General features: G+C 37.7%; 1 protein-coding gene across 6 annotated transcripts in view; it reads right to left on the bottom strand.

Annotated features, from left to right (window-relative positions):
* EXOC6 (exocyst complex component 6) overlaps positions 1–26,579 on the bottom strand; it is a 227,528-nt gene that overhangs the window by 22,616 nt on the left and 178,333 nt on the right. For all 6 annotated transcript variants that reach the window (XM_017876754.1, XM_017876757.1, XM_017876756.1 and 3 more), the window contains one exon: positions 25,316–25,389. In XM_017876754.1, coding sequence (XP_017732243.1) covers positions 25,316–25,389 — 74 coding nt within the window. The remainder of the gene's footprint in view (positions 1–25,315; positions 25,390–26,579) is intronic.

Genomic DNA, 26,579 nt, shown 5'->3' with positions numbered 1-26,579 from the left:
AAAAAAAAAAAAAAAAAAAGAAAAAGAGAATAATAGGGCCGGATGCAGTGGCCCTATTAATCCCTGCACATTGGGTGGCTGAGGCTGGAGGATCACTTGAGGCTAGGAGTTTCAACCAATCTAGGCAACATGGTCAGACTCTGCCTCTACAAAAAATACAAAAATTAGCTGTGTGTGGTGGCGTGCACCTGTAGTCCCAGCTATTCCAGAGGCTGAGGTGGATCACCTGAGCCTGGGGAGGTTGAGGCTGCAATGAGCCGTGATCACACCACTGCTCTCTAGCCTGGGTGACAGAGAGGGACCCTGTCTCAAAAAAAAAAAAAAAAAAAGCAGAAGAAGAATAAGAAGTTTGGCAAAACTGTGAATTGATTTTGAGAGAAAAGATATAGTTCCTTGTTGAGTAATGCCAATGTTAATAGTTAATCATTAGTTTACTGCATATATGATATTTATCAAAGGCCAGAATATCACTACCCTCTATAGTTGACAGATTGTTCCAAAAATTTTAACCTATCCCTTTCAGTGAAAAAAACAGCAAGAATATTGATCATTGAAAACAAGTAAATCTGAGACTGTCTCTTTTTACATTATGCACAGTCTGTGGAAACAAAGACTTAATCCTTGTATAACTCACTGAAAATTTACCTTAAAACTTATCACATTACAATAATGCTTATATTGTAAAATAAGAAATATTCCATATTTGCCCAACTGCACACTTAAATGACATATTTTTTTCCATGAATCTGTTAACTTTGTTTATTGTCGTATTGCCAAGTTATGTATCTCTCTAAAAATAATTCTGATTTATATACTTTTTTGGAGAGCTTTTTCAGCAGTACCCAGTAATTCCATTTCTAAATGCCTACAGAAATACTTACACAAGTGCTCGATATATATGTATAAAGATATTAGTGGCAGCTTCATTTATAGATGGAAAAAACTAAAGAATCCATAATATCCAACAAATGAGGACTTGTTTAATAAATTATGGTATATGTACACTATAGACAGTACAAAGAAATTAAAAAGAATGAAACATCCATATTTACCAACATGAAAGCATATACTGCATGAAAAATGTGAATTATAACATAAATGATCCCATTTCCCTCCCCCAAAAAGGAAGTAACTATATGTGTGCATGTAAGTATCTGCATGTATACAAATGTATGCTACAAAGGTCTGGAGGGAAATAAACCAATAACTGTGAGATGCTGAAGAGGAGGGAAAAATAAGAGCTTTCTCTCTTTTTTTTTTTTTTGTGAGATGGAGTTTTGCTCTTGTTACCCAGGCTGGAGTGCAATGGTGACATCTCGGCTCACCGCAACCTCCACCTCCCAGGTTCAAGCGATTCTCCTGCCTCAGCCTCCCGAGTAGCTGGGAACACAGGCATGTGCCACCATGCCTGGCTAATTTTTTGTGTTTTTAGTAGAGACAGGGTTTCTTCATGGTGGTCAGGCTGGTCTTGAACTCCCGACCTTCAGTGATCCGCCCACCTTGGACTCCCAAAGTGCTGGGATTACAGGTGTGAGCCACCATGCCTGGCCTGAGAGTTTTCTCTTTAGGTTTGATTTTAGTTTAACAGTGAACACGCAATATCTATTTCCTGCGTTTTCATTTTTGTTTTTCTGGAGACAGAGTCTTGATCTGTCATCTAGGCTGGAATGCAGTGCCAACATCTCAGCTCACTGCAACCTCCACAGGCCAGGTTCAAGTGATTCTCATGTCTCAGCCTCCTAACTAGCAGGGATTACAAGCGTGTGCCAACGCACCCGTCTAATTTTTGCATTTTTAGTAGAGACGGGGTTTCGCCATGTTGGCCAAGCTGGTCTAGAGCTCCTGGCCTCAAGTGACCCACCCACCTCAACCTCCCTAAGTGCTGGGATTATAGGCGTAAGCCATCACACCAGGCCCCAGTTTCCTGGTTTTGATAAATACGTTAGCACTGGGGCAAGTGTACAAGGGACCTTTCTAAACTATATTTGTAACTTTTTGTGAGTGTGTAATTACAGTTCTTTTAAGAAATTTTAAAACACTGAGCATATACAATTTTGTAATTATCACAGTGTTTTGGTTTTGAAAATCATTTTACAGGGTAATTTTCCAAACTACAAAACAGCTCTAACGTTAACTCTTAAAATCATCATAAAAATCTGAGTTCAAAGTTCATAGCGACAGCTGAAGGCATAAGCACAAATCACCTACATATTTAAGCACATAAACTGTAAACTTCCGGAATTATGACACTGGAGCAAAAAGAAGAAAAAAGCAAAAGCCATTTAGGTTCAGACTAATCCTGTATAATCTAAGCTTTCCCAAAAGGGCAGCATACTTTTCTAATATCTGGACCTTAAGGTAAACTTTGTGAGATGTCTGGTCTTGTTATATTCAGAAGTAAACCCAAATTTATCTTCCTTTAATTCTTTGGCACTTCAAATGAATTCAGGATTGTCTGAGGAAAAAATGCTTGCTGGAGGAGCTGTGTGAACAAGCTTGTTGTCCTGCTACTATATCTAGTCAAGCATTCAGATACTACAACTTTGGCAAATCCCATTAATACTTTAAGAAGTCAACGACTTTAAAACTTCTAAAGAAAGTTCCTGTGAAGTAGTAGCAGGGGCAAGTTTAAGCAAGCAGGGTGTGTATACAATATAGTAACAAAATAATGCAAACAAAAGAAGATTTGTTTAATTATAGTGGAAATAATTGTTATTTAAAAGTGCCTTCTTCCTCATCATAAAAGAATAAACTGGACTAGTGGCAAAAGAATTGTATGTTGTGATGCCTTAAGATTAGAAACAGAAGACAGAAAAGTCCTGGCAGACGTCCAGTCTCCATGGCAAGAATTCTGGCCAAACAATTCCTTCATAAGTTTCAGGGCTTGTTCATGTCCCTTTAGACAGAACTCAAAGTTGTTCATTTTGAGTCAAATACAAGTGTATGTTTATCAAGATAGGGTTTTCCTATCTTTCTATGGTGATGTACATGGGAACTTCTTTCCTAAACCTTATAATCATTTGGGGGTATGGTAGAGAGAGATTATCAGGCCATGTATAGAAGGGTAAAAGAAAATGGGTGAGGGGCTAAGAACAAGGAGGTAGGTACCCAGGGTACTTCCCTTTTCAAGCAAGACTGGTGGAAGAAAATGTCAGCTTTTAATAGTTTACCTATGACATGACCTGGCATAGCCATGCCACTGCCCTGTTGAAGTGTTAAAAACCAATAGATGGTAGCTGCTGACTCAATCAACTGATAATCTCTTTACTGCAAGCTTCACATAATTCCTAACTTTAGCAATCAAGATTAAGCATGGTAAAAGCTCTCTCCCAGAAGTAAACTACAACATTTTCCCTTATAGATTTCATTAAACCATTGTAATATATATAGTTGAAATAGTTCAGGAAACAGTTTCCAAAGTCATGCAGTAGTTATTAAGAAAAGCAGGACTCCATCCTGTCTCCGATTTCCTACACAATAGTGTTCTTGTCAACAAGTCATTCAGATACTTTGGTGGTTTTCTTTTACACTCCTAACTTTTATCCTTTAGCTGTCTTTCAGAATCCAATAGTCTTTTGTCTTCAACTTTGTCTCATTAATGCCAACTAACTTCTCTCTCCAATAGTCTGGCTCTTATTTAATTGACTACTACTCACTTCTTTCTCCCCAGTGCCTGGCACTCAATCATTTTTGTTGAATAAATAAATGAGTAAATGAACAAGCAAATAAATCAAAATCTACCCACACCTAATGCTTTTTACTGCAAACAGTTTTAGGAGTCCACTAACAAACAATTTAATTACATATTGCACAGTTCCAAAAGGGTTTTAAGGCAATTTACAAAAACATATGCAAGACAAATTTAACTTAGTTAACTGAGAAAAGCCAGGGCCACGAGAAAATGAGAGTAGGAAAGAAGATGAGGATAGTATACAAAATACATGTGATGCTATGCTATGTTCCTGAGTTTTTCTGTCTCCAAAATAAAGAATAAAATATTATTAATTATACAACTCACAGTTCTCTTGAAATAAAAACAAACCAGTTGCTTAGGGTAAATTCAACCATCTGTAATACTGAAAGCAGAAATCTCTGAGTCTGCTGGGAGCTACTATGAAATATAGTGAACCCAATCATCAGTAGTTACTGCAGCAATTCTATCATCTGTAGTCTAGACTACCAAAACAATCATCTAATTGCTCTTCCTGATTCTAATTTTGTCCCTTTTAAATCTATTCTCCTTAAAACAGCCAGAATAAACTCTCAAAATACAAATCAGAGCATGACACTAACCTGCTTGAAACCCTTGAATGATTTCCCATCATACTTATGATCCAAACTCCTTAACAAAGCTCTCAAGGCTTACATGATTTGGCTCTGATAATCCTCCTAGTTTCATTTGCCCCTCTTCCTCTTGCACACTACTTTATAGCCATACTATTACCCTTTCTCTTTCCCAACAGCACCTTAGGACTTTGCTCTTGCTCTTCCCTCTGCCAGGAATGCTATTTCCCTATATTTCCCAATTTCTCTTAGTTATGTGCCCAAATGCCACTGCCTTAAAGAGGGTTTCCCTGATCACTGAATCTGAAGTGGCCCACCTCACCACCAGTCACTATCACATTAACCTGTTTTGTTTTTCTCATCCCATCTAAAAGCTATTTGAAATTCCACCTAAAACTATTTAAATTAGCACTCTTTGTTGTGGATCTCCCTCCAACAAAGGTGGATTGTGAGAAGAGGGATCCTGCCTATCGTGTTCACCACTGTGTCTCCTGCACTTAAAAACAGTGCCCAAAGCAGGTGCTCAAACATTTGTCGAGTAAATGAAGAAGCATCTGAAAACAGGACAGCTCTTGGTGATCTGGCTTAATCTGGACAGCTTTCAGTTTTGCTGAGCAGTGGTGTGTAGCTATCTATTTTTAGGTCATATATGCTGCCTTTGAGATGAAAACATCAGACTTTCTTCTCAGAAAAATGTGCATCCAAAATTCTGCATGAACCTCCTAAAACCAACCCATGGTTCTCAAGTTAGAACCCCTGACGTAAAGGCATATAATGGCCTTTGTGCAATGCAATCTACGTTGTTGTTTGCTGTTGTTTTTGTGACAGGGTCTCGCTCTGTTGCCCAGGATGGAGCGCAGTGGTGCAATCATAGCTCACTGCAGCCTTGACCTCCCAGGCTCAAGCAATCCTCCTGCCTCAGCCTCCTGACTAGCTGGGACTACAGGTGTGTGCCACAATACCCAGCTGATTTTTTGTCTCGGCCTCCCAAGCTGCTGGAATTACAGGCATGAGTCACCACACCTGGTTTGCAACCTATGTCACAACTAATTCCTGTCTGTGGAGATGAAGGCTAAGGGGGAAAAGATCAATAAAAAAACTACAAATTATTCATAACAGATTTCTCTATCAAGTGGTAGAACATAAGAGTGGTCAAATGAGTAATGCCAATGGCTAATGGTTGTTTAGTCTTCTTGTAGTATATCATAATGAGAAGCCCAGACTTACAATTTATCATTAAAGAAATGGCATATATATTCATGATACATGCATTCGTTTGTTATTAGAAAACAAACCTGTGAAGTGAGGGGTAGTATTATGGGGTTCCTCTTTTAAAAATGGCATGGGGCTGGACACGGTGGCTCATGCCTGTAATCCCAGCACTTTGGGAGGCCAAGGCAGGCAGATCACCTGAGGTCAGGAGTTTAAGACCAGCCTGACGAACATGGTGAAACCCCATCTCTACTAAAAATACAAAAATTAGCTGGGTGTGGTGGCACATGCCTGTAATCCCAGCTGCTTGAGAGGCTGAGGCAGGAGAATCGCTTGAACCTGGGAGGCGGAGGTTGCAGTGAGCTGAGATTATGCCACTGCACTCCAGCCTGGGCGACAGAGCGGAGACTCTGTCTCAAAACAAAACAAAACAAAAAAAAAGAGAGAAAAGAAAAGAAAAGGCATGGACTATACTCTTGTCCAATTAAATGAGATAATATTAGATCAGGACACGGATAAGAACAAGTCAAGTTGTAAGAGTTGATAAAGTTAAAACCAACTGAAAATGAAAAAGAATGGGCTTTACCTTCAGAAATAATTCATGAACTCCTGGAGGTAGAGAATCTTCCCCAGTTTCAATTAATAAAAAGATTCACGTGCAGGGTAACAAAATGACTTTTTTTTTTTTTTTTTTTTTTAAGCATTCTTTAAAAAATGATGTTGCATCAAAGAAGTGATGACAGGAAAAGAGCATATCTAGGTGTAAATTTCCTCTCCTACCTGCAGGGAGAGCTTGGTGTCAGGGAAAGAGATCAACTGAACAAAGTAGCTTTTGTTCCTCTACCCCCCTCCTGTTTCTGTATCTGTAGGTGCTCACAGCTAAATTAACGTGAAAAGTAAACCATCCGAGCCAAAATATCTGTAAGTTCTAAAGGACTTACAACATTTTTTCATCCTATTTTTAGTACACTAAATAGTAATACTATTTTCTTCCTTGAAGTTTGGCTTTAAGGTTCTTATTTTGGCAAAAATTAGATTGTTTGCCTTAAGGGAAGGAGTATCTTGAAAAGTGTCACTTTAACTGTATTTCTTTTTTGTTAATAATACTACGAGACATTGTACAATAAACAGAAAAACACAGAACCTATCTTGATCATTTTACTAAAACATCTACCCTTCAAACTGTTCCCATCTCATTTATACTTTATTAAGTATATTAGTAAGAGAGAAAAGTAAAAACATCTTCTTTATTTTTCTCCATACTTGAAGACTGCATACTTTCTCTGCATACTTGCAGACTGTGGCTCAGTAACAAAAGCCTTTATGATTCACAAAGGAATCTAACAACTGTTAGGATTTGAACTCTACATGAGCTGGTATTTTAATTTCTCACTTAAATCTTTTCCTTCTTCACAAGGAATCCTGTGTCACTGTTCGTGCTTCTTAAAAACAAGTTATTCTGTATGACTGACTGACTGGTTTACTGCATCTAAGCAGCATTAATTCTCTAGTAATTATCATCCTTCATAAAATTATCTGAATGCTTTTTTTAGAAGTTCAAATTATTTTTGAAAATTTACCATTTTTTGGCCAGGCGCAGTGACTCATGCCTATAATCCTAGCACTTTGGGAGGCCGAGGCAGGCAGATTGCCTGAGCTTAGGTGGGCAGACTGCCTGAGCTCAGGAGTCTGAGACCAGCCTGGGCAACACAGCAAAATCCCATCTCTAATAAAAGTACAAAAAACTAGGCCAGGCGCGATGGCTCAGGCCTGTAATCCCAACACTTTGGGAGGCCGAGGTGGGCGGATCATCTGAGGTTGGGAGTTCAAGACCAGCCTGACCAACATGGAGGAACCCTGTCTCTACTAAAAATACAAAATTAGCTGGGCATGGTGGCGCATGCCTGCAATCCCGGCTACTTGGGAGACTTGAGGCAGGAGAATCGCTTGAACTCAGGAGGTAGAGGTTGTGGTGAGCCGAGATCATGCTATTGCACTCCAGCCTGGGCAACAAGAGTGAAACTCCATCTCAAAAAAAGAAAAACAGCACTGCCTCGTGGTGCGCAACTGCAGTCCCAGCTAATCGGGAGGCTGAGGCATGAGTATTGCTTGAACCCAGGAGATAAAGGCTGCAGTGAGCTGAGATTGTGTCACTGCACTCCAGTCTGGGCAACAGAGCGAGACTCTGTCCCCAAGGAAAAAAAAAAAAAGAAAACTTACCATTTTCATCATTTTGTATTATTTTCATTTTAATATTTACATTTCATCTCCTGAAAAGCTTATTTATTTGCTATTAGAATCTTCTGTTTTAACCATATAGTTGCAGGAACCAATAGACTAATGTAATGGTGGTCCAGGTATGTCTGTTTTCTGTGTGCCACAGAGCACTGCTTTGCAGGATGGTAAAGAGCTTTTCATTTTGAAAAGTATTCAATACACGGTTTTGGGGGAAAAATGAGTTATACCTTTACTCTAGGACTTCTTAAAGCCTTTAATATGTTAATGAAATTGTGAATTTACAAGACACACAATACGTAAAGATTCCTATGCTTATTTGAATTCACTTTCTCCATGACTAACTGTCCCAAACAACAGTTTAGGAAATACTGCTTTACTTAAACTCTGCTTTATATCAGTCATTGCTGATCACTTAATTAAGATGTACACTGTCTTTGTCTAAATTCTTATAATTTCCTTGTCCAAAATATTTCTTTACCCATAAAAGAATAAGCAGCAGTTGGTCCTGGAGAGATGACAATATTTCTGAGAAATAATTGACATTACTTATTTTATTATTATTTATTATCCCTAATGCCGATGACGAGAAATCAAAAAAGGTTTATGTTTGTTACACTTATAGAGAAGGCAGAGAAATGGGTAATGTATTTTAGAAATACTCTCACCAAAATAATTTAAACAGAGAAAAGTTTAGTTCCTTTAAAGGATGTTTATTTATATGGAACATAAGTTTATTATTCCATAATACCTCAATTCCTAATGTGTTGCTGTACAGCAAAAAAAGTTTTTAAGCATAGCTAAAAGATCTACATTTACTTATTCAAAACTTACTGATTGCTTACTATGTGCCAGGATAGTCCTAGCCCATGGATATACAGCAGTGAACAAAAAAGGCATGCTTCTTATAAAGTTTATAACTTAGCTTTTTATTTCTTTTATATGGCCTATATTGTTATAAGTACTTGCTCTGGAACTGTTTTATTTTTAAAACTACCTTTGATGTGGTAAGAGTATAGGTAGGCTGATATTTAAAAACCTCAAATGTGCCATCAATTAATTTGCTTATGAGGGATGGCATAAACCATGAAATACAGGCATATAGTTAACTGAAAGACTTGTACATTAGAAACAAATATCATTTATATCTCATTGTCTCATGATTTATAATTATTTTACATTAAAACACTATGAGAGGCCAGGCACGGTGGCTCAGACCTGTAATCCCAGCACTTTGGGAGGCTGACAGGGGCGTATCACCTGAGGTCTGGAGTTGGAGACCAGCCTGACCAACATGGAGAAAACCCATCTCTACTAAAAATACAAAATTAGCCGGGCATGGTAGCACATGCCTGTAATCCCAGCTACTAGGGAGGCTGAGGCAGGAGAATCACTTGAACCTGGGAAGCAGAGGTTGCGGTGAGCCAAGATCGTGCCATTGCACTCCAGCCTGGGCAACAAGAGCGAAACTCCACCTCAAAAAAAAAAAAAGAAAGAAAGAAAAGAAAAACACTATGAGATCCATTTCTTTTCAATAAATGGTGCTAGGTCAACTGAATAACCATATGGAACAAAATGAATCTTGAACTTTACATCCCAAACTATGCATAAAGATCAACTTTGGATAGATTATAAACTTAAATATGAGTGGTAAAGCAATAAAATTACAGAGGAAAACAAAGGAAAATATCTTTATGATTTCAGGCGTAGGCAAAGATTTCTTAAACAGGACATTAAAAGAATCATAAAAAATAATAAACTGGATTTCATCACTATTATGAACTTCTGCTCATCCAAAGACACTATTAAGAGTGAACAGACAAGCAACAGAGTAGAAGATATTTGCAATACGTAGACCTGATAAAGAACTTCCATTCTATAAATCAGTAAGACATAGCCAATCCAATAGAGAAAAATGGCCACAAATCTGGGCAGGTTATTCACAAAAGAGAACATTCAAATGAATGGCAAATACACGGATGAAAAAAAATTCAACTTTATAAGTCATCAAGAAATAAACAGGCATACTTCAGAGATACTGTATGTCTGGTTCCAGACAACCTCAATGAAATGATTATCACAATAAAGTGGGTGACACAAATTTTTGGTTACCCAATGCAAAATGAAAGTTATGTTTACACTATATTAAGTGTGCCACAGCATGTCTAAACAATAATGTACGCACCCTAATTAAATGTACTTTACTACAAAAAAAATGCTAATGATCATTTGAGCCTTCAGCAAGTTATAATGTTTTTGCTGGTGGAGACTCTTGCTTCAGTGTGGATGGCTGCTGACTCATTCAGGTGGTGATTGCTCAAGGCTGAGGTGGCTATATCAGTATCTTAAAAAAAGACAACAATGAAATGTACTGCATCAATTGACTCTTCCTTTCACAAAAGGTATCTCTGAAGCATGGGATACTGTTTGGCAGCATTTTACCCAGAGTAGAACATCTTTCAAAATGGGAGTCAATCCTTTCAAATTCTGCCACTTCTTTATCAACTACGTTTATGTAATATTCTAAATTCTTTTTTTTTTTTTTAGATGGAGTTTCGCTCCTGTTGCCCAGGCTGGAGTGCAATGGCGCGATCTCAGCTCACTGCAACCTCCGCCTCCCAGGTTCAAGCAATTCTCCTGCCTCAGCCTCCCACGTAGCTGGGATTACAGACATGCGCCACCACATCTGGCTAACTTTGTATTTTTAGTAGAGACAGAGTATCTCCCTGTTGGTCAGGCTGGTCTCCATCTCCCAACCTCAGGTAATCCGCCTGCCTCGGCCTCCCAAAGTGCTGGGATTATAGGCGTTGAGCCACTGCACCCGGCATATTCTAAATTCTTTGTTGTCATTTCAACAATGTTCTTAGCCTCTTCACCAGGGGTAGATTCCATCTCAAAATAAAACACTTTCTCTGCTTATCCGTTAGAAGTAATACCTCATCCAATCAGATTTTATCATGAGATTGTAGCAACTCAGTCACATTTTCAGGCTCCAGTTCTAGTTTTCTTGCTATTTCCACTACATCTGCAGTTAGTTCCTCCACTGTAGTCTTGAACCCCTCAAAATCATCCATGAGGATTGGAAACTTTTTTCTTTTTTTTTTTTTGAGACAGGGTCTTGCTCTGTTGCCCAGGCTGGAGTGGAGTGGCACAATCACGGCTCACTGAAGTTTCGACCTCCAGGGCTCAAGAGATCCTCCCACCTCAGCCTCCAGAGTAGCTGGGATTACAGGCAAGCACCACCACGCCTGGCTAATTTTTTTAAAAAAAAATAACATATGACAACGTCTTCTTATGTTGTCCAGGCTGGTCTCAAACTCCCAGCCTCAAGCAGTCCTCCCGCCTTGGCGTCCCAAAGTGCTGGGATTACAGGGGTGAGCCACCACCAATCACGAATGTCTTTAATGGCATTTAGAATGGTGAATCCTTTCCAGAAGGCTTTCAGTTGACTTTGCCCAGACCCATCAGAGGAACTATTCTATGGTAGCTGTAGCCTTTCAAAATGTATTTTTAAATAATAAGACTTGAAAGTTGTAATCATTCCTGGATCCATGGGCTGCAGAATGAATGCTGTGTTAGCAAGCATGAAAACATTTATTTCCTTGTACATATCCATCAGTTTCATCCATGAATTTCTTGAGTGATGAAATTCATTGTCAATAAGCAGTAATATTTTGAAATGATTCTTTTCTTCTGAGCAGGAGGTCTCAACAGTGTACTTAAAATATTCAACAAACCATGCTGTGAATAGATGTGCTGTCACCCAGGCTTTGTTACTCCATTTATAAAGCACAGGCAGATGTAACAATTCTTAATGGCCCTAAGGTTTTTGGAATGGTCATTGAGTACTGGCTTCAACTTAAAGTCACCAGATGCATTAGTCCCTAACAAGACAGTCTGAATGTCCTTTGAAACTTTGAAGCCAAGTATTGCCTTCTCTTCTCTAGTTATGAAAGTCAGTTGATACCTTCTTCCAATAGAAGGTTGTTTGATCTACATTGAAAATCTCTTGCTTAGTGTAGCCACTTCATCAATTATCTTAGCCAGATCTTCTGGATAAATTACTTGCTGTAGCTTCTCCGTTAGCACTTGCTGCTTCATCTTGCACGTTTATGTTATGGAGATGGCTTCTTTCCTTACACCTCATGAACCAACCTCAGCTACCTTCAAACTTTTCCTCTGCAGCTTCCTCACTTCTCTCAGCCTTCACAGAATTGAACAGAGTTAGGCCCTCCTTGCTCTGGGTTATACTCTGGCTCAAGGGAATGCTGTGGCTGGTGTGATTTTTATCCAGAACACTTGGACTTTCTCCATATCAGCAATAAGGCTATTTTGCTCTCATATCAATCTTGTGTTCACTGGAGTAGCACTTTTAATTTCCTTCAGTAATTATTTCTTTGTATTCACACCTTGGCTGTTTGGTGCAAGAGGCCTTGCTTTTGGTCTATCAGCTTTCGACATGCCTTCCTCATTAAGTTAATCATTTCTAGCTTTTGTGAGAGACGTGTGACTCTTCCATTCACTTGAACACTTAGAGGCCACTGTAGGATTATTAATTAGCCTAATTCCAATATTGTTACCTCTTAGGGAATAGGGAGGCTCCAGGAGAGGAAGAGACGGGAACAGCTGGTTGGTAGAGCAGTCAGAACATACCTGTTTATTGATTAAGTTCATCATCTTATATGGGCATGGTTCAAGCATCCCAAAACAATTACAATGGTAACATCAAAGACCACTGATCACAGATCAAAAATAGACATAGTAATAATGAAAAAGTTTGAAACACTGTGAGAATTACAAAATGTGACCAAGGATACTAAGTGACCATATGTTGTTAGAAAAACGGTACTGAAAGACTTCCTGGATGCAGCAGTATCATAAACCTTAGATTTGTAAAAATCACATTACCTGTGAATCGCAACAAACCTAAGCACAATAAAGCAAGGTATGCTTGCATATTAAAACCACAGTGTAGCCGGGCGTGGTGGCTCACGCCTGTAATCCCAGCACTTTGGGAGGCCGAGGCGGGCGGATCACAAGGTCAGGAGATCGAGACCATGGTGAAACCCCGTCTCTACTAAAATACAAAAAATTAGCTGGGCGCGGTGGCGGGCGCCTGTAGTCCCAGCTACTCAGGAGGCTGAGGCAGGAGAATGGCGTGAACCCGGGAGGCGGAGCGAGCCGAGATCGCGCCACTGCACTCCAGCCTGGGCAACAGAGCGAGACTCCGCCTCAAAAAAAAAAAAAAAACACCACAGTGTAAAACAACCACACAGCCACTGGAATGGCTAAAAAGGAAGAGACAGACAATACCAAGTGATAACAGGGACGCAGAACAGCTAGAACTTCTCTACACTGATAGCTGAAGTATAAACTAGCACAACTGCTTCAAAGTATCTATTAAAACTGATCATATGTATACACTCCCTGACTCAGCAATTCCACTCCTAGGTAAACACTTAAACAGAAATGTGTGCATATGTTCACCAAAATAATATGTAAAAGAATGATCATGTACTATTGTAACAACAAAACTGGAATCAGTTCATATGTCTACCAAGAGCAGAACATATACACAAATTATGGTTTATTTGTGCAAGGGCAGACTACACAACAAAGGGAGTGAATGAACCACAGCTATATGTAACAACATGGATAAATTTCAAAGACAGTGAGCAAAAGAAGGCAGAACCAAAAGTTATCCTGCATGATTTGGTGTATGCAAAGTTCAAACTCAGGCTACTTTTATCTTTGGTGCTAAAAGTCATGATAGTAGTTATTCTTGAGAGGGAGAGGAATAATGACTAGAAAGAGGCACAGTGTGGGGTGGGAACTCTCTTCTGAGGTACTAGTCAAGTTCTCCTTCTTGATCTATGTGTTCTACAGATGTAGTCACCTGGTGAAAAATCAGCAGCAGTATACATATGATTTGCCTGAATACATAATGTACTTTAATAAAACATTTATTTGAAAAGTGCTATGAGATCCACATATATTTTGCACATTTAAAATTGCCTTTCGAATTCTCTACATATCATCATTCAAAGGAATGATCACTCCTCTTTTCTCCAGTTTGCCCAAAATTAAAATACTTGAAATAAATTAAATACTTGAAATTAAATGCTTGAAAACAAAACCTAATCCTGAATGGGGTAAGCAAAATTATTATTATGGCATAGGATTATATTTGGAAGAATAAAATAGTACACTTGACTCATATATCTAGGCCAATAAAAACCTATTTTATATTCCTCTGCAAAGCTACACTTCTAAGCTTTAAATTAAATGTCCCAAAATTTAAAAACAGCTTCTCATATGACAAGGTATCTCATCCCTCACTAGCCTTGTAACTCCCTATTTAGGTGCTCTCCAATTTGTGAGTGTCTATGTCATCATGCAATACCCAGGCATAGTCTTAACAGCCCCAAAGCACAGTGGTCTAACCCAAATACCACAATTTCATGAACGCAGTCTAGGAATTACCATCACACGATTTGTTCATGGAGGTTAACTAAAACAACCAGATCTTTTTCCCATTATAAGTCAGATTTCCTACAACCCGAAATTTTAAAAATTTATTTTTAAAAAAGTTAAACACAGACTTAATATTTTTCTTACTAAATTTAACTTTGTTGGCTTTGGCTCATCACTTAAGCCTACTGAGAATACTTTGATTCTGTCTCCTGTCATCTTGGGTAACTCTCCTGGCCTCATATAATCTACACATACAATTCATATTTTTTCTATGTCTTAACTCAAGTTATTATTTTAAAAATACGTTGATCCCTGCTGGTTGGGCTTTCCAGGAAAAAAAGAGAAAAGAAAACTGTTGATCTCAAACTATCAAAGAAAGACATTTAGAGGGCACTGCCAGCATCTTCCTTAAAGCATATTTGCCAAAGGATGTTTCATGTGATAAACCCTAAAATGAGCGAGGGAAGTGCCCTGTAATGAGTTTGGGAATGCTGGGTCACTGCAGAATTCCTATCTTTAAAATTCTATAAAAGGCCAGGCACGGTGGCTTACACCTGAAATCACAGCACTTTGGAGGCCTAGCTGGGTGGATCACCTGAGGTCAGGAGTTCGCGACCAGCCTGGCCAACATGGCGAAACCCTGTCTTAGCCAGGTGTGGTGGTGTGCACCTGTAATCCCAGCTATTCGGGAGGTTGAGGTAGAAGAATTGCTTGAACCCGGGAGGCAGAGGTTGCAGTGAGCCGAGACTATGCCACTGTACTCCAGCCCGGGCAACAGAGTGAAACTGTGTCTCCAAAAAATTAAAATAAAATAAAATTCTAATAAACATGGTCTCTAAGAGGGGTTAAAATATAAAGTGCCTCCCAAACTGATCTGACTTGGAAACCTTTTCTCATCTTGAGAAATCAGTATTCCTGGAAAGACCCTTTGCGAAATGAAGCTCTAGGGTGATAACGATGCATCAGCCAGCATTCTTTGGGCAAAGGATTGTTTCATTAGCTTGAAACCCACCTTACTGCTTTATCATTTGACCTACCTAAACTTCTCCATATTTTCTAAAAGATTATCAAGATACTGTCAAATGAAATAATGATATCTTGCCAGTGTAAGTAACTTCTCACAAAATGAAACAGGATCAGTTAAAGAGGATTTAGTATAGTATTAGTGAAGCAATGGATGCCCAATCTACTGTGAAAATTACATGCCGTTAAGAAGAAGCTATGAAAGTGAAAGACACCTTCTTTAAAGTTTTCCATCAAAATAGCTATATTTAAAAAGCTTTGGTGATTAAAAAATAATCTTTGGTCACCTGGAAAATTCAGTTATATGTGACACCTCATTTCCCAGTGATATTTAGTGAGATATTTCTATGTATTAAGAATGAGTTATTAAAAAAGAATAAGTTATAAAAAATCACTGAATACTGCATATTATACAAATAATCTTACAATAATATAGCTTAAATTTTTTAAAGTTTTCATATATTGCCAAGAGAATTTCACGTATTCATCTGAAATCCACTTGAAAGATTATATTTAACAAAACATATGGTCTTTGTAAATGAAAACAGACACAAAAAAGTATATCAAGTCCTTCATCATTTAGCAACTTAATTTCAGAATGGGGGTAACAGGATGATAGGCTTTACTTGTAAAAAAATTTACACGAACAAATCATATTCACACAGCACATTTAAATTGATGGAGGCAGCATATTCACATAATGTGGCACCAGTACTGCTAATCCTCCACATTGTCTACTAGGGCTGTAGGATTCAAGATGTTGTTGAGATAACTGGCTTCCATTAGCAAGTATGTGATTGGCAGGATGATAAAGTCTTTTCACTCACAGGTCAGCTATTTCCTTTTCCTTAGAAGAGGGCAATCCCGACGATCCATCTTTTAGCTAGTCTCTCATAGAGTCCCAATTCTCTTGCCTTCAGCTTTGATATGGTTCTAACTTTCCTCTTGTATCAGCTCATACTTGTCATCAACTCCTCTATTCAGAACAGCAAATATCAGGAGTTTGACCTCAGGGCAAAGTCCGGGTGGGCAGGTAAAATGTGACCACTGGACCTACTTCCTAATCTTTCATAGCAATTCATGAAGCAGTATCAAATTCAAACTAAAAAACAGAAGCATGACCCCTTATAAGTACTAAGAAAAGGGCTCTTTTGCCTTTCTAAATATACTTGAAAAGAACTGTCAACCACCCTATTAAGACAGAAATGGATCACAGACTAAAAAAAAAAAGAAGGAAAAGTACAGAACCCCAACTGAAATGTAAATAAAGGTGTTAGCAACCCCTTTACGTTTGGTGGTATACTACTTCACATAAAAGTGTTAAAGCAATATGCTATGAAACATCTTTATGAAGTAAGGAACATAAATGCCCTATCGAAACTTTAAAGCATCCTTATTTAAATAATCACTAACATCTGATTTAAAAAAAAGCTTATATCACCTCATGTGAGACTTAAATTTTCAAGACCGTTTTATTTTTATTTTTTGCCAGTTCCCCATACTTGGCATTTCACCACTTAAGTATTTGTAAACTAATTTTAAAACAAATATAAGCAAAAAAAAAAAAAAAAAAAAAACCCAAAAAACAAATATAGGGGAAAAAATCTATCTTTTTCAATGTATGAAGTCCAGGCTGCTAAAATAATAAAATTCAAGCCATGCCACAGTGATCTAGCAGCTAAGGAATTAGTTGCATATTCTTATTTTGGAATACAAAAGTCCAAGAATAGAGTATGATTAAATTTTGATAATAATAATCAGAAAAATTTATTTTAAGTCCCTTTTAAAACTAGAAAAAAATTAAAATGTAATAAAATAACTCATCAAAAATTTTCTATCCACTGATCTCTTCCACTGCATATTTACTACTATTCTCAAAAATTGTTTTATATTTAGTTATTTCTACATAAATCTTGTATTCTAACAATTCTACACATGTCATCACAGATTTCACAATTCTACATGTTTCATAATAGATTTTTAAAATTAACTTAGAAGTCTCTTAGATTACATTGATGAGGAAAAGTCAACCAGGACTTAATGCCCTCTAAGTGCACATACTTGAAAAGTAAATTCAACAAAAATGACTTGAGATGTTTATTAATATTTATAAGTATGTCTTAGTAACGATTCCCTAGCGAGCTACATACTTGTAAAGAGGCCTTCTATGCTGTCAAATGATGATTATCTTTGAAGGAAGAAAGTACCTGGGATCAGTGTTTTAATCTCCATTAAACCAACCACCTATCTATCTGGAAAAATCAAGGAACAGAATTCTTACGAACAGTTTCATAAACTATGTGGTCCTACTCACAATCCTACAATGAGATTATAAACTAGTTAACATCACACAAATGAGTTACCACCATAAAAATTCATATACAACTGAGAAAATGTCACATGATAAATTTCAAATTTTCTATAAACAGATTATTCATATATAATGAGAATTATTCTCAAATCATCTCCTCTTAAAGCTGTCCTTTGGATTGCAGAATATGTTTATGTCCTTGCAACTTACACCAGTAGGAAACTTACCCCACTAAGTGACCTTAAACCAACTGGGAAATGAATATACAATCAATCCTGCTTTCAACTTGCTAAAGAATCCTGTTTTCAATATTAGATCACCTTGTTCAGGGAAATAGCACTGCAACAGAGGGAACGCCTTCTAAAGGAAATGGATTTACTGTCAACAGAAAGAATCTCTTCTGGTAAACTGGAATGGAAGTTAAGAGTTGTAGGGATAAAGGGAAAACTCCCTCATCCTTGGAAATTTAACTGAAACATCAATTAACAAAAGGCAAATTAATAGGAGAAATAGCATATACATTTATTAGCACGCAGGAGGGAGAATTGCAGAGTGATTTTTCCACTTTGCAATGGGGGTATAGATGGTTACATGTTACTGTTTTGTTTTGTTTTAGAGGTAGGGTCTTGCTACGTTGCCCAGGCTGGTCTTGACACCCAGCTTCAAGTGATCCTCCTACCTCAGCCTCCCAAGTGCTGGGATTACAGGTGTGAGCCACCATGCCTGACCCTGTATCTTTTTTCTTAGGGGAAAGGGAGATGGGGGAAGTGTGGATGATTTTAGGAGGGTAGTGAATGATTTTTAGGGGAACTTAATGGGAATGAGGAACATATAATGATCTGGGAAAAAGTCTGTTGAGCCTACAGATAATGGTTTGATATGTGACAAAAGTCTGTCCAGGTGTGTTGACAGACTTCAGTCTTTCTCTTGCATGAGTTTAGCTAATACAACAAGGGAAGGAACCAGAGGTAACCGTTTTCTTCCTTGACAGGTCCAAACTTCAAGCAGATGAGGGAATTTTAGAGAACTTTATTCTGTACTTTGGAAGAGACAAAGTATTGAGAGATGGTGGGGCAGTGGGTGGGGGGTAGGAAGGAGGTCAGAGAGACCTCGATGCTGCTTCTTCAGTTCAGCATGTCAAAGCACCGTATTTTAGAGTACTGGTTTCTGAGCCCCAGCATTTCCCTGTCTAAAACTTCCCTGGAAGTTTCACATATTAAAAGCTGAGTTAGTGGCTGTGAAAAGACAAATCAAGTTAGTAGCTCAATGGCAAAAGGTCTCATCAAATCAGTCTCTTATTTTTGGGAATAGGCCAGTCCAATTAAACAGCTGCGTCTTTTTTTTTTTTTTTCTGAGATGGAGTCTCGCTCTATTGGCAGGCTGGAGTGCAGTGGCATGATCTCGGCTCACTGCAACCTCCACCTCCAGGATTCAAGCAATTCTCCTGCCTCAGGCTCCCAAGTAGCTGGGACTACAGGTGCGTGCCACCACGCCTGGCTAATTTTTGTATTTTTTTTAGTAGAGACGGGGTTTCACCATGTTGGCCAGGATGGTCTCAATCTCTTGACCTCGTGATCCGCCCACCTCGGCCTCCCAAAGTGCTGGGATTACAGGCATGAGCCACCATGCCCGGCAAACAGCTGTGTCTTATTTTAGAAGACAGCATTGCAGATGGGCCCTCAAAGCTAGGCCTCTATATGTAAAGTGTGCAAACATATTTTTAATAAGAGGCATCTCTGCAGAAACAGAAGAAAAACAATGGTCAATGTCTGGAGTAGTCTATAAGCTAATTATCAGAGTCTCTGAAGCATCTTCAGGTTGCAGTGGCAATCTGACAGATTTATTATCATTATTATGGTTTGAATCAGGTATTCAAGCAAACTTTTTGCACAGTCCGTATATCTGTAGGCACAAAGGCTGTTAATATGTAAGTTGCTCTGGTTATTTTTGTTGAAGTTTATATTAAGCTCCAGTTTTAGGGCTTTAAGAAAAGTAGTTTTAATTTTAGTGATTTTAAGTGAGAAAATGTGAAGACATCAGTTTGGAGACTTGTAGCTAAAAAAGAATTTAGGATTTGGTCCAAATTGCAGGCAAATAATAAAAACTCAAAAATAATGGACAAGGCTAGAATCTAGTAATAGGTATATTACAGTTTTATTTAATATATATTTTTTCTAGTCCCCTTTTAAAAAATCAAATTAAACTAGGACTAATTTATTTGTAAAATAAATTTTAGTCTTACCATATTTGGCCGTAGTAGTTTGTATAGTTGGCAGGCGAAGGAAATAGGTAGTTTCACCATATGGATTTTTTACAAAATGACTTCCTGAAACTTTTATAAGGAACTTTTGATAGGACTTTTAAAAAGGCTTAAGGGTAGGGAGGATCAAGGTTGAGTATTTTGGTCTCAGAGCTGTGCCTCTAATATCAAGTATGAACTGGTGTGCAGAATGTTTTTCTGTTCTCAAGGTCCTCGAAAACTATCTTGAGGTTCTTTAGGCCTGCCAGAAAGCTGCATTTTTTAACTTATCCCAAGGTCAGGAATCTTATAAAAGGGAACTGTGTAGGACAGGATACAGGGCGACGTCTTTTTTTTTTTTTCCGTTTTTTTTTAAACTTTATGGCTTGTATAAACGTCAACCTCAATCCCTCCGAAGCGGTCTGGTCCATATATGCAAAACATGACAGTTTAGCTCCAATCCTGTGGTAACATAACCAGTGTTCTTCAATGTGTCGCTGTTTACAATAAAGAAATGGATTCCTTATGTGAGAATCCTTACGTAAATATTCATTGAGATTGTCATAAAACTAGACGATATTTATGGATAGTTCTAAATTCTGGAGAGAATCATCGTAGAGGAGACAAGGTACAATGTTTTGATTTTTGTTCATAAGTATATTTTAACTAATTGCTATAAGTTCACGAATAGCTTAGAAGAAAAAAATTTCTTGGCTCTGGAAACAAAACATAGAAAGAATCAGCCAATGTTTTAAATAGAAAAGGTCATCGAAAGAAATCATTTTGGGCCAAGTGGCGGCTGGCTCACGCCTGATAATCCCAGCACTTTTGGGGAGGCCGAGGCAGGTGATCGCTTGAGCCCAGGAGTTCCGAGACTAGCCTGGGCAACATGGTGAAACCCCATCTTATTACCAACAAATAAGCAAAAATTAGCCAGTCACAATAACCTGGTCCTCAAAATAAATAAATCAGTAAATAAATAAATACCATTAAATAGAAGTAAATAAATAAATAAATAAATAAATAATTTCAAAAATAAAATAATAAAAAAAATTATTTTAGTCCATCATCAGTTCAGTTCCATTTAATTCTTATTTTGCTTGATGTTATTTTAGCAATCTTTATGAATGTATGAGCTGTTTAATTAGAGTCCTGGAATATTTTACCTAGTCCAATGGTATGATTTCCAAAGTTACCAGACACCGGTATTTAAGAGCATTTGTCAGGGTCTTTCATTCTTTTACTTTAATATTTGTATTTTATTGTGAAAATTTCAGACATACATGAAAGTAAACAGCACAATAAACCCATCATCCTCACCTCCCAGATTCAGCTACTATCAGTAATTTTTCTTTGCTAAAGTATTTTAAAACAAACCACAGAATACATTTCCCTGCTTTCTCCCACTGATTTGTCTGAATTGGGATCAAAACAAGTTACAAACATTATATTTGGGTTTTACAGCTCTGAAATATCTGGCAAAAAAACAAAAAGTTCCTTTTTAAGATTTAAGAGGCAAGCACTATCTGAAATACAAAGAAGGAAATGTGAGGACAGTATGCCAGCAATCATATTTTGATGAGGGTAGGAGCATGGATGGGGAAAAAAAGAATGGAAAAAGACCAGCAGGAAATAAAACAGAATGCCAATAATGATGTGTTTAGGTAGTAAGACTATGAGTAATTTTTTCTATTTTTTTTGTATATTGTAATGTTTTTTGAAAACATGTATAACTTATATATATATGTACTTTTTCATTTTACCTATAATATTTTATTATGCCTCTAGTAAGGCATTTAAAAAACATATTCACCATTTCATTATTATACCTTTTACAAATAATTTAATACCAAGTATCTAATATCCATATTTCCCGGATTATCTCAAACCTGCTCCCTCCCTTTTTTTTATAACTGGTTTGTTCAAATTAAGATGTAAACATGGTCTGTACATTGCTGTTGGTTATGAGGTCTTATTTAATCTTTACATATAGGGGAGTGTGATTTATGTCAGATGGTTATGTGATGGTCTGCAGAAAGAATGTATTTCTTTTAAAATTTTATTTTTATTTTATTTCAATAGCTTTTGAGGTATAAGTGGTTTTTGGTTCCATGGATGAATCGTATAGTGGTGAAGTCTGAGATTTTAGTGTATTCATCATCCAAGTAGTATACATTGTACCCAATATGTAGTGTGTGTTCGTTTGAGACAGAGTCTTGCTCTGTCACCAGCCTGGAGTGCAATGGCATCATCTTGGCTCACTTCAACCTCCGCCTCCTGGGTTCAAGTGATTCTCCTGCCTCAGCCTCCCAAGTAGTTGGGATTACAGGCACCCACCACCATGCCTGGTTAATTTTTTGTATTTTAGAAGAGATGGGGTTTCACAACGTTGGCCAGGATGGTTTCGATCTCCTGACCTCATGATCCACCTGCCTCAGCCTCCCAAAGTGCTGGGATTACAGGTGTGAGCCACCGCGTCTGGCCCCCAATATGTAGTTTTTTATCCCTAACCCCTTCTCCCACCCTCCCCATTTTCAGTCTCCAGAGTCCATTATATAACTCTGTATGCCAAGAAGCAAATTTTGGACTTTAGTCAATTGTAAACTGCTTTTTGAGGAGAACCAAAGAAAAATAATTAATATTCTTTAGATGACAAAGGACTTAGAATAGCCATGATTAGGCCAACCATAGTGGCTCACACCTGTAATCCCAGCACTTTAAGAGGCCGAGGCAGGTGATCACCTGAGGTCAGGAGTTCGAGACCAGCCTGGCCAACCTGGTGAAACCCCGCCTCTACTAAAAATTCCAAAAAAATTAGCTGGGGGTGGTGGCACGTGCCTGTAGTCCCAGCTACTTCGGAGGCTGAGGCAGGAGAATTGCTTGAACCCAGAAGGAGGAGTTTGCAGTGAGCTGAGATCCCATCACTGCACTCCAGCTTTGGTGACAAGAGCGAGACTCCGTCTCAAAAAAAAAAAAAAAAGAATAGCCATGGTAAAAGACACCAATTGACAAGGGGATTTTGTTATTTTTGCAACACATAATAACTTAACATAATAATTATGACTGATAACACATATCAAGACATCAGAATTTCAGGAATCATTTTGGAACACATGAATAAGATATCTGTATAAATAAAATTCAAAACAAGTTAAATACCATTTCTTATTTGACAATGTTTCTCATATGGTTTTCTTATACTGAATAAGACTAATGTGTCTCTCTTGAGCTTCCAGGGGCCCTTTCCGGAATATCCAAAAGTTTGTTCAAAAAGACAATTTTGGAATCTGAAATTTGGGGAAGTATGTTAAATACCAAAGGTTTAAAAACTTGATTAAAATAGGATCACAGGTGGTTGGGCACTGTGGCTATACCTGTAATCCCAGCACTCTAGGAGGCCAAGGTAGGCGGATCACTTGAGGCTGGGAGTTCAAGACCGGCCTGGCCAACATGGGAAAACCCCGTCTCTGCTAAAAATACAAAAAAGAAAATTAGCCAGGCATGGTGGTACTATCTGTAGTCCCAGCTACTAGGGAGGCTAAAGCAGGAGAATTGCTTGAACCCTGGAGGCAGAGTTGCAGTGAGGTGAGACCATGTCACTGCACTCCAGCCTGGGCAACAGAGTGAGACTCTATCTCATAAATAAATAAACAAACAAATACAGGATCAAAGGTGACTTAAAATAATAGTCATTTACTTAGCCAGTGATAAAGATTTCAAAACACAAATTTTTTTTTATTCTTTGATAAAGAGAAGGCAGCTTTTTAAATAGTTAAATGACCTAATAAAGACCACTTTCTTCACTTTCTACTATCTTTCCCAACTCAGCAAGGTTAATCATCTAGAGATCTAGGTGACCTATAACAGTGTTTCTTGTTTGACATAATATCTGAGCACTGATTGCAAACAGAAGTAAATATGAATATATTTTATATGTACCATACTTTACAGACATAATTTGGAGATAAGAATGGCTTTTTAAGTCTCCTTCTAAACCTGACTTGAAGACATACCAATTATTTCCACATGACTCATCTATCTTTTTTGAGACGGATTCTTGCTCTGTCGCCCAGGCTGGAGTGCAGTGGCATGATCTCAGCTCACTGCAAACTCCACCTGCTGTGTTCAAGCGATTCTCCTGCCTCAGCCTCCCCAGTAGCTGGGACTACAGGTGCGTGCCACCATGCCTGGCTAATTTTTTGTATTTTTAGTAGAGATGGGGTTTCAAAGTGTTAGCCAAGATGATCTTGATCTCCTGACCTTGTGATCCACCTGCCTTGGCCTCCCAAAGGGCTGGGATAACAGGCGTGAGTCACTGAGACAATGAGAGCCCAGTCAGCAATTCATTGTCTTATAAGGATTCCTAACCAGTATATGTTTTGCTTCTCTAAAGTATGTTTAAGCTCCATCAGGATAAAACTATTTCTTATACAGTTTTGTATTTATTTCAAATACATCTTTCCTCTGCAAATAATGAATATATAATAGACAGTAAGTATTTAGGAAACACTGGGTTGGAATTATCTATATTCTCAAACATTTACTGAAGTCAGAGTTCCTTAACTGCTCAAAGTGGTCCTGCTCCGAACATCACTGTGGTAGAGTCTGTTCGTATCAATGATGAAGCCTCATCTCTATCCCCTAAAGGGAATGGGAACTATTAATAGACTGATACCACAGTGGCTTTGTTTTAATTCAATCTCCATATGGTTCTTCTTGCAAAGGCCACAGTCACTCCTACTGTCTATTCTAGCACTCCTGAGCCCTCTAACTAGGATCCTCCTTTCCTGCTACAACTCCCTTGTGACTTGACTCCCTAGCTTTATTAAGCTACTTAATAATAGGAATTAAAAAAAACAAAAGGGGGAAGAGAAAAGAGGAGGAAAAGAATAAAAAAAACAAAGAAGTGGAAAAAGGGAAGAAATAAATAAACTGACAATGACAATAGAGATGTCAGAGTAGCAAAATGAATAGATTTTTTAAATGATCATATTTGCTACTACACTTAGAGTATTGTGGCCAGAATAGAATTGTGTAAGTATCTCATTACATTTTAAAACGTATTTTATCCTTCTTTCTGGGACCAAGAGAAAATTTATAAAAATAGCATTCTTTACCACTGAAAACATTTTATGCAAGGGGTTACTTTCTAGGTTGTAATAATTTACATTTAACTTGGGTCCTGAAATTAATGTTAATATTATCAATTTTCATATATGACAAGATTATTAAGAAATAATCTAAACATCAAGTGTCATTAAACCAAGCTACAAAGTTATGATTTAGTAATGTGCTTAGTAGGTAATAACTATTAAATAAATTAAATATTCACTGATAAGAATGCTCTATGAAGCTGAGGTACTGAATGCATTACAGGTTCAAAAAGAAGTGCCAAATACATAGTTATCAAGCAAGCATTTTTCTTAAGATAGGTTGTGTCAAGGCAAACAGGCATTCCTGTAGCATTAAGAAAAAAAAAGTGAGGGGAGGGCAAGAGTTAGAGGGCAACAAATAGGAAGTACATTATTAAATCTTACTTGTCTGAGGTCAATGAATGCTAGCTGCAGGGTATCCCCCTGGAATCCTGGCACAGGTTCAGAGCTGGCAAACACTATTAAAAGAAAGAAAAAACGAGAATAAAAACGAGATTGCAAAATATACAAGAGTTTAACTGATAAATTAATTTCTACTCATTATAAATGCATTATAATATTTACACACAATCACTTCAAATGAAGATTATTTATAACCTTCAATTTCCACTACTGAGAAAGTTCTCCACATCCATTACCTCAAGTGTTTTAATAATTTTAAATTTCGAATCTGCCATGTAATCATTGTAATCCTAATCACAATACATTTAGGAGGGTTTTCTTACTAAAATTTAATAGTAATGTACTTCAATCAAGTAAAGCTTTCTGACTCTTTTTAGCCTTAGGTGAATGATTGTAGAAGCATTTAAAAATTATGTCAATTCCATGGCTGTCAACATATTTTGAAACATTTGCTTTGCTACAGAATAGGAGCTATTAAAAAATCCCACCTCTAGCTAATAGCAATAAAAGGCAGACACCAAGGTAAGAAGTCAACTTTACATGCAGACAATAGGTAAAATGTTCTAAGCAGAAAAATCAGGATGATGCAGGAATGCCTGTTCATGCCTTTTAATAATTTTTATTTATTTTTATTTATTTTTTTGAGATGGAGTCTCGTTCTGTCGCCCAGGATGGAGTGCAGTGGCACCATCTCGGCTCACTGCAACCTCTTGACTCCCAGGTTCAAGTGATTCTCCTATCTCAGCCTCCCGAGTAGCTGGCACTACAGGTGCATGCCGCCATGGCCGGCTAATTTTTTTGTATTTCAGTAGAGATGGGGTTTCACCATGTTGCCCAGGCTGGTCTCAAACTCCTGAGCTCAGGCAATCCACCTGCCTTGGCCTCCCAAAGTGCTAGGATTACAGGTGTGAGCCACCGTGCCTAGCCAGTAATTTTTTTTTATAAAGGATTCATGCCTCAACTAAAAAATATCTCAACAAGAATTTTAAAATTTCCACAGATTGCTTCAATAATATTTTGTGGCTCAAAATTTTTAATACTACTAACATAGCTTATTTAATTAAATTAAAGACAATTCCAATATTAGTTATTTTAAAAACTTAAAAGACTTGGCTCGTAAAAAAGACCTTGTCATTTTACATGCAAGCTTCTCTGGTAAGAATGCCTGTAATCATTTTCCCACCCCATTAATATTCTAATTTTCTTTTCTTCTTCTTCTTCTTCTTCTTTTTTTTTTTTTTTTTTT

Source organism: Rhinopithecus bieti, unplaced genomic scaffold (assembly GCF_001698545.2).
Source record: "Rhinopithecus bieti isolate Rb0 unplaced genomic scaffold, ASM169854v2 scaffold_9383, whole genome shotgun sequence".
NCBI classification, from domain to species: domain Eukaryota; kingdom Metazoa; phylum Chordata; class Mammalia; order Primates; family Cercopithecidae; genus Rhinopithecus; species Rhinopithecus bieti.
Note: the sequence above shows the minus strand (reverse complement) of the source record. Positions and strands in the feature narration are given on the sequence as shown.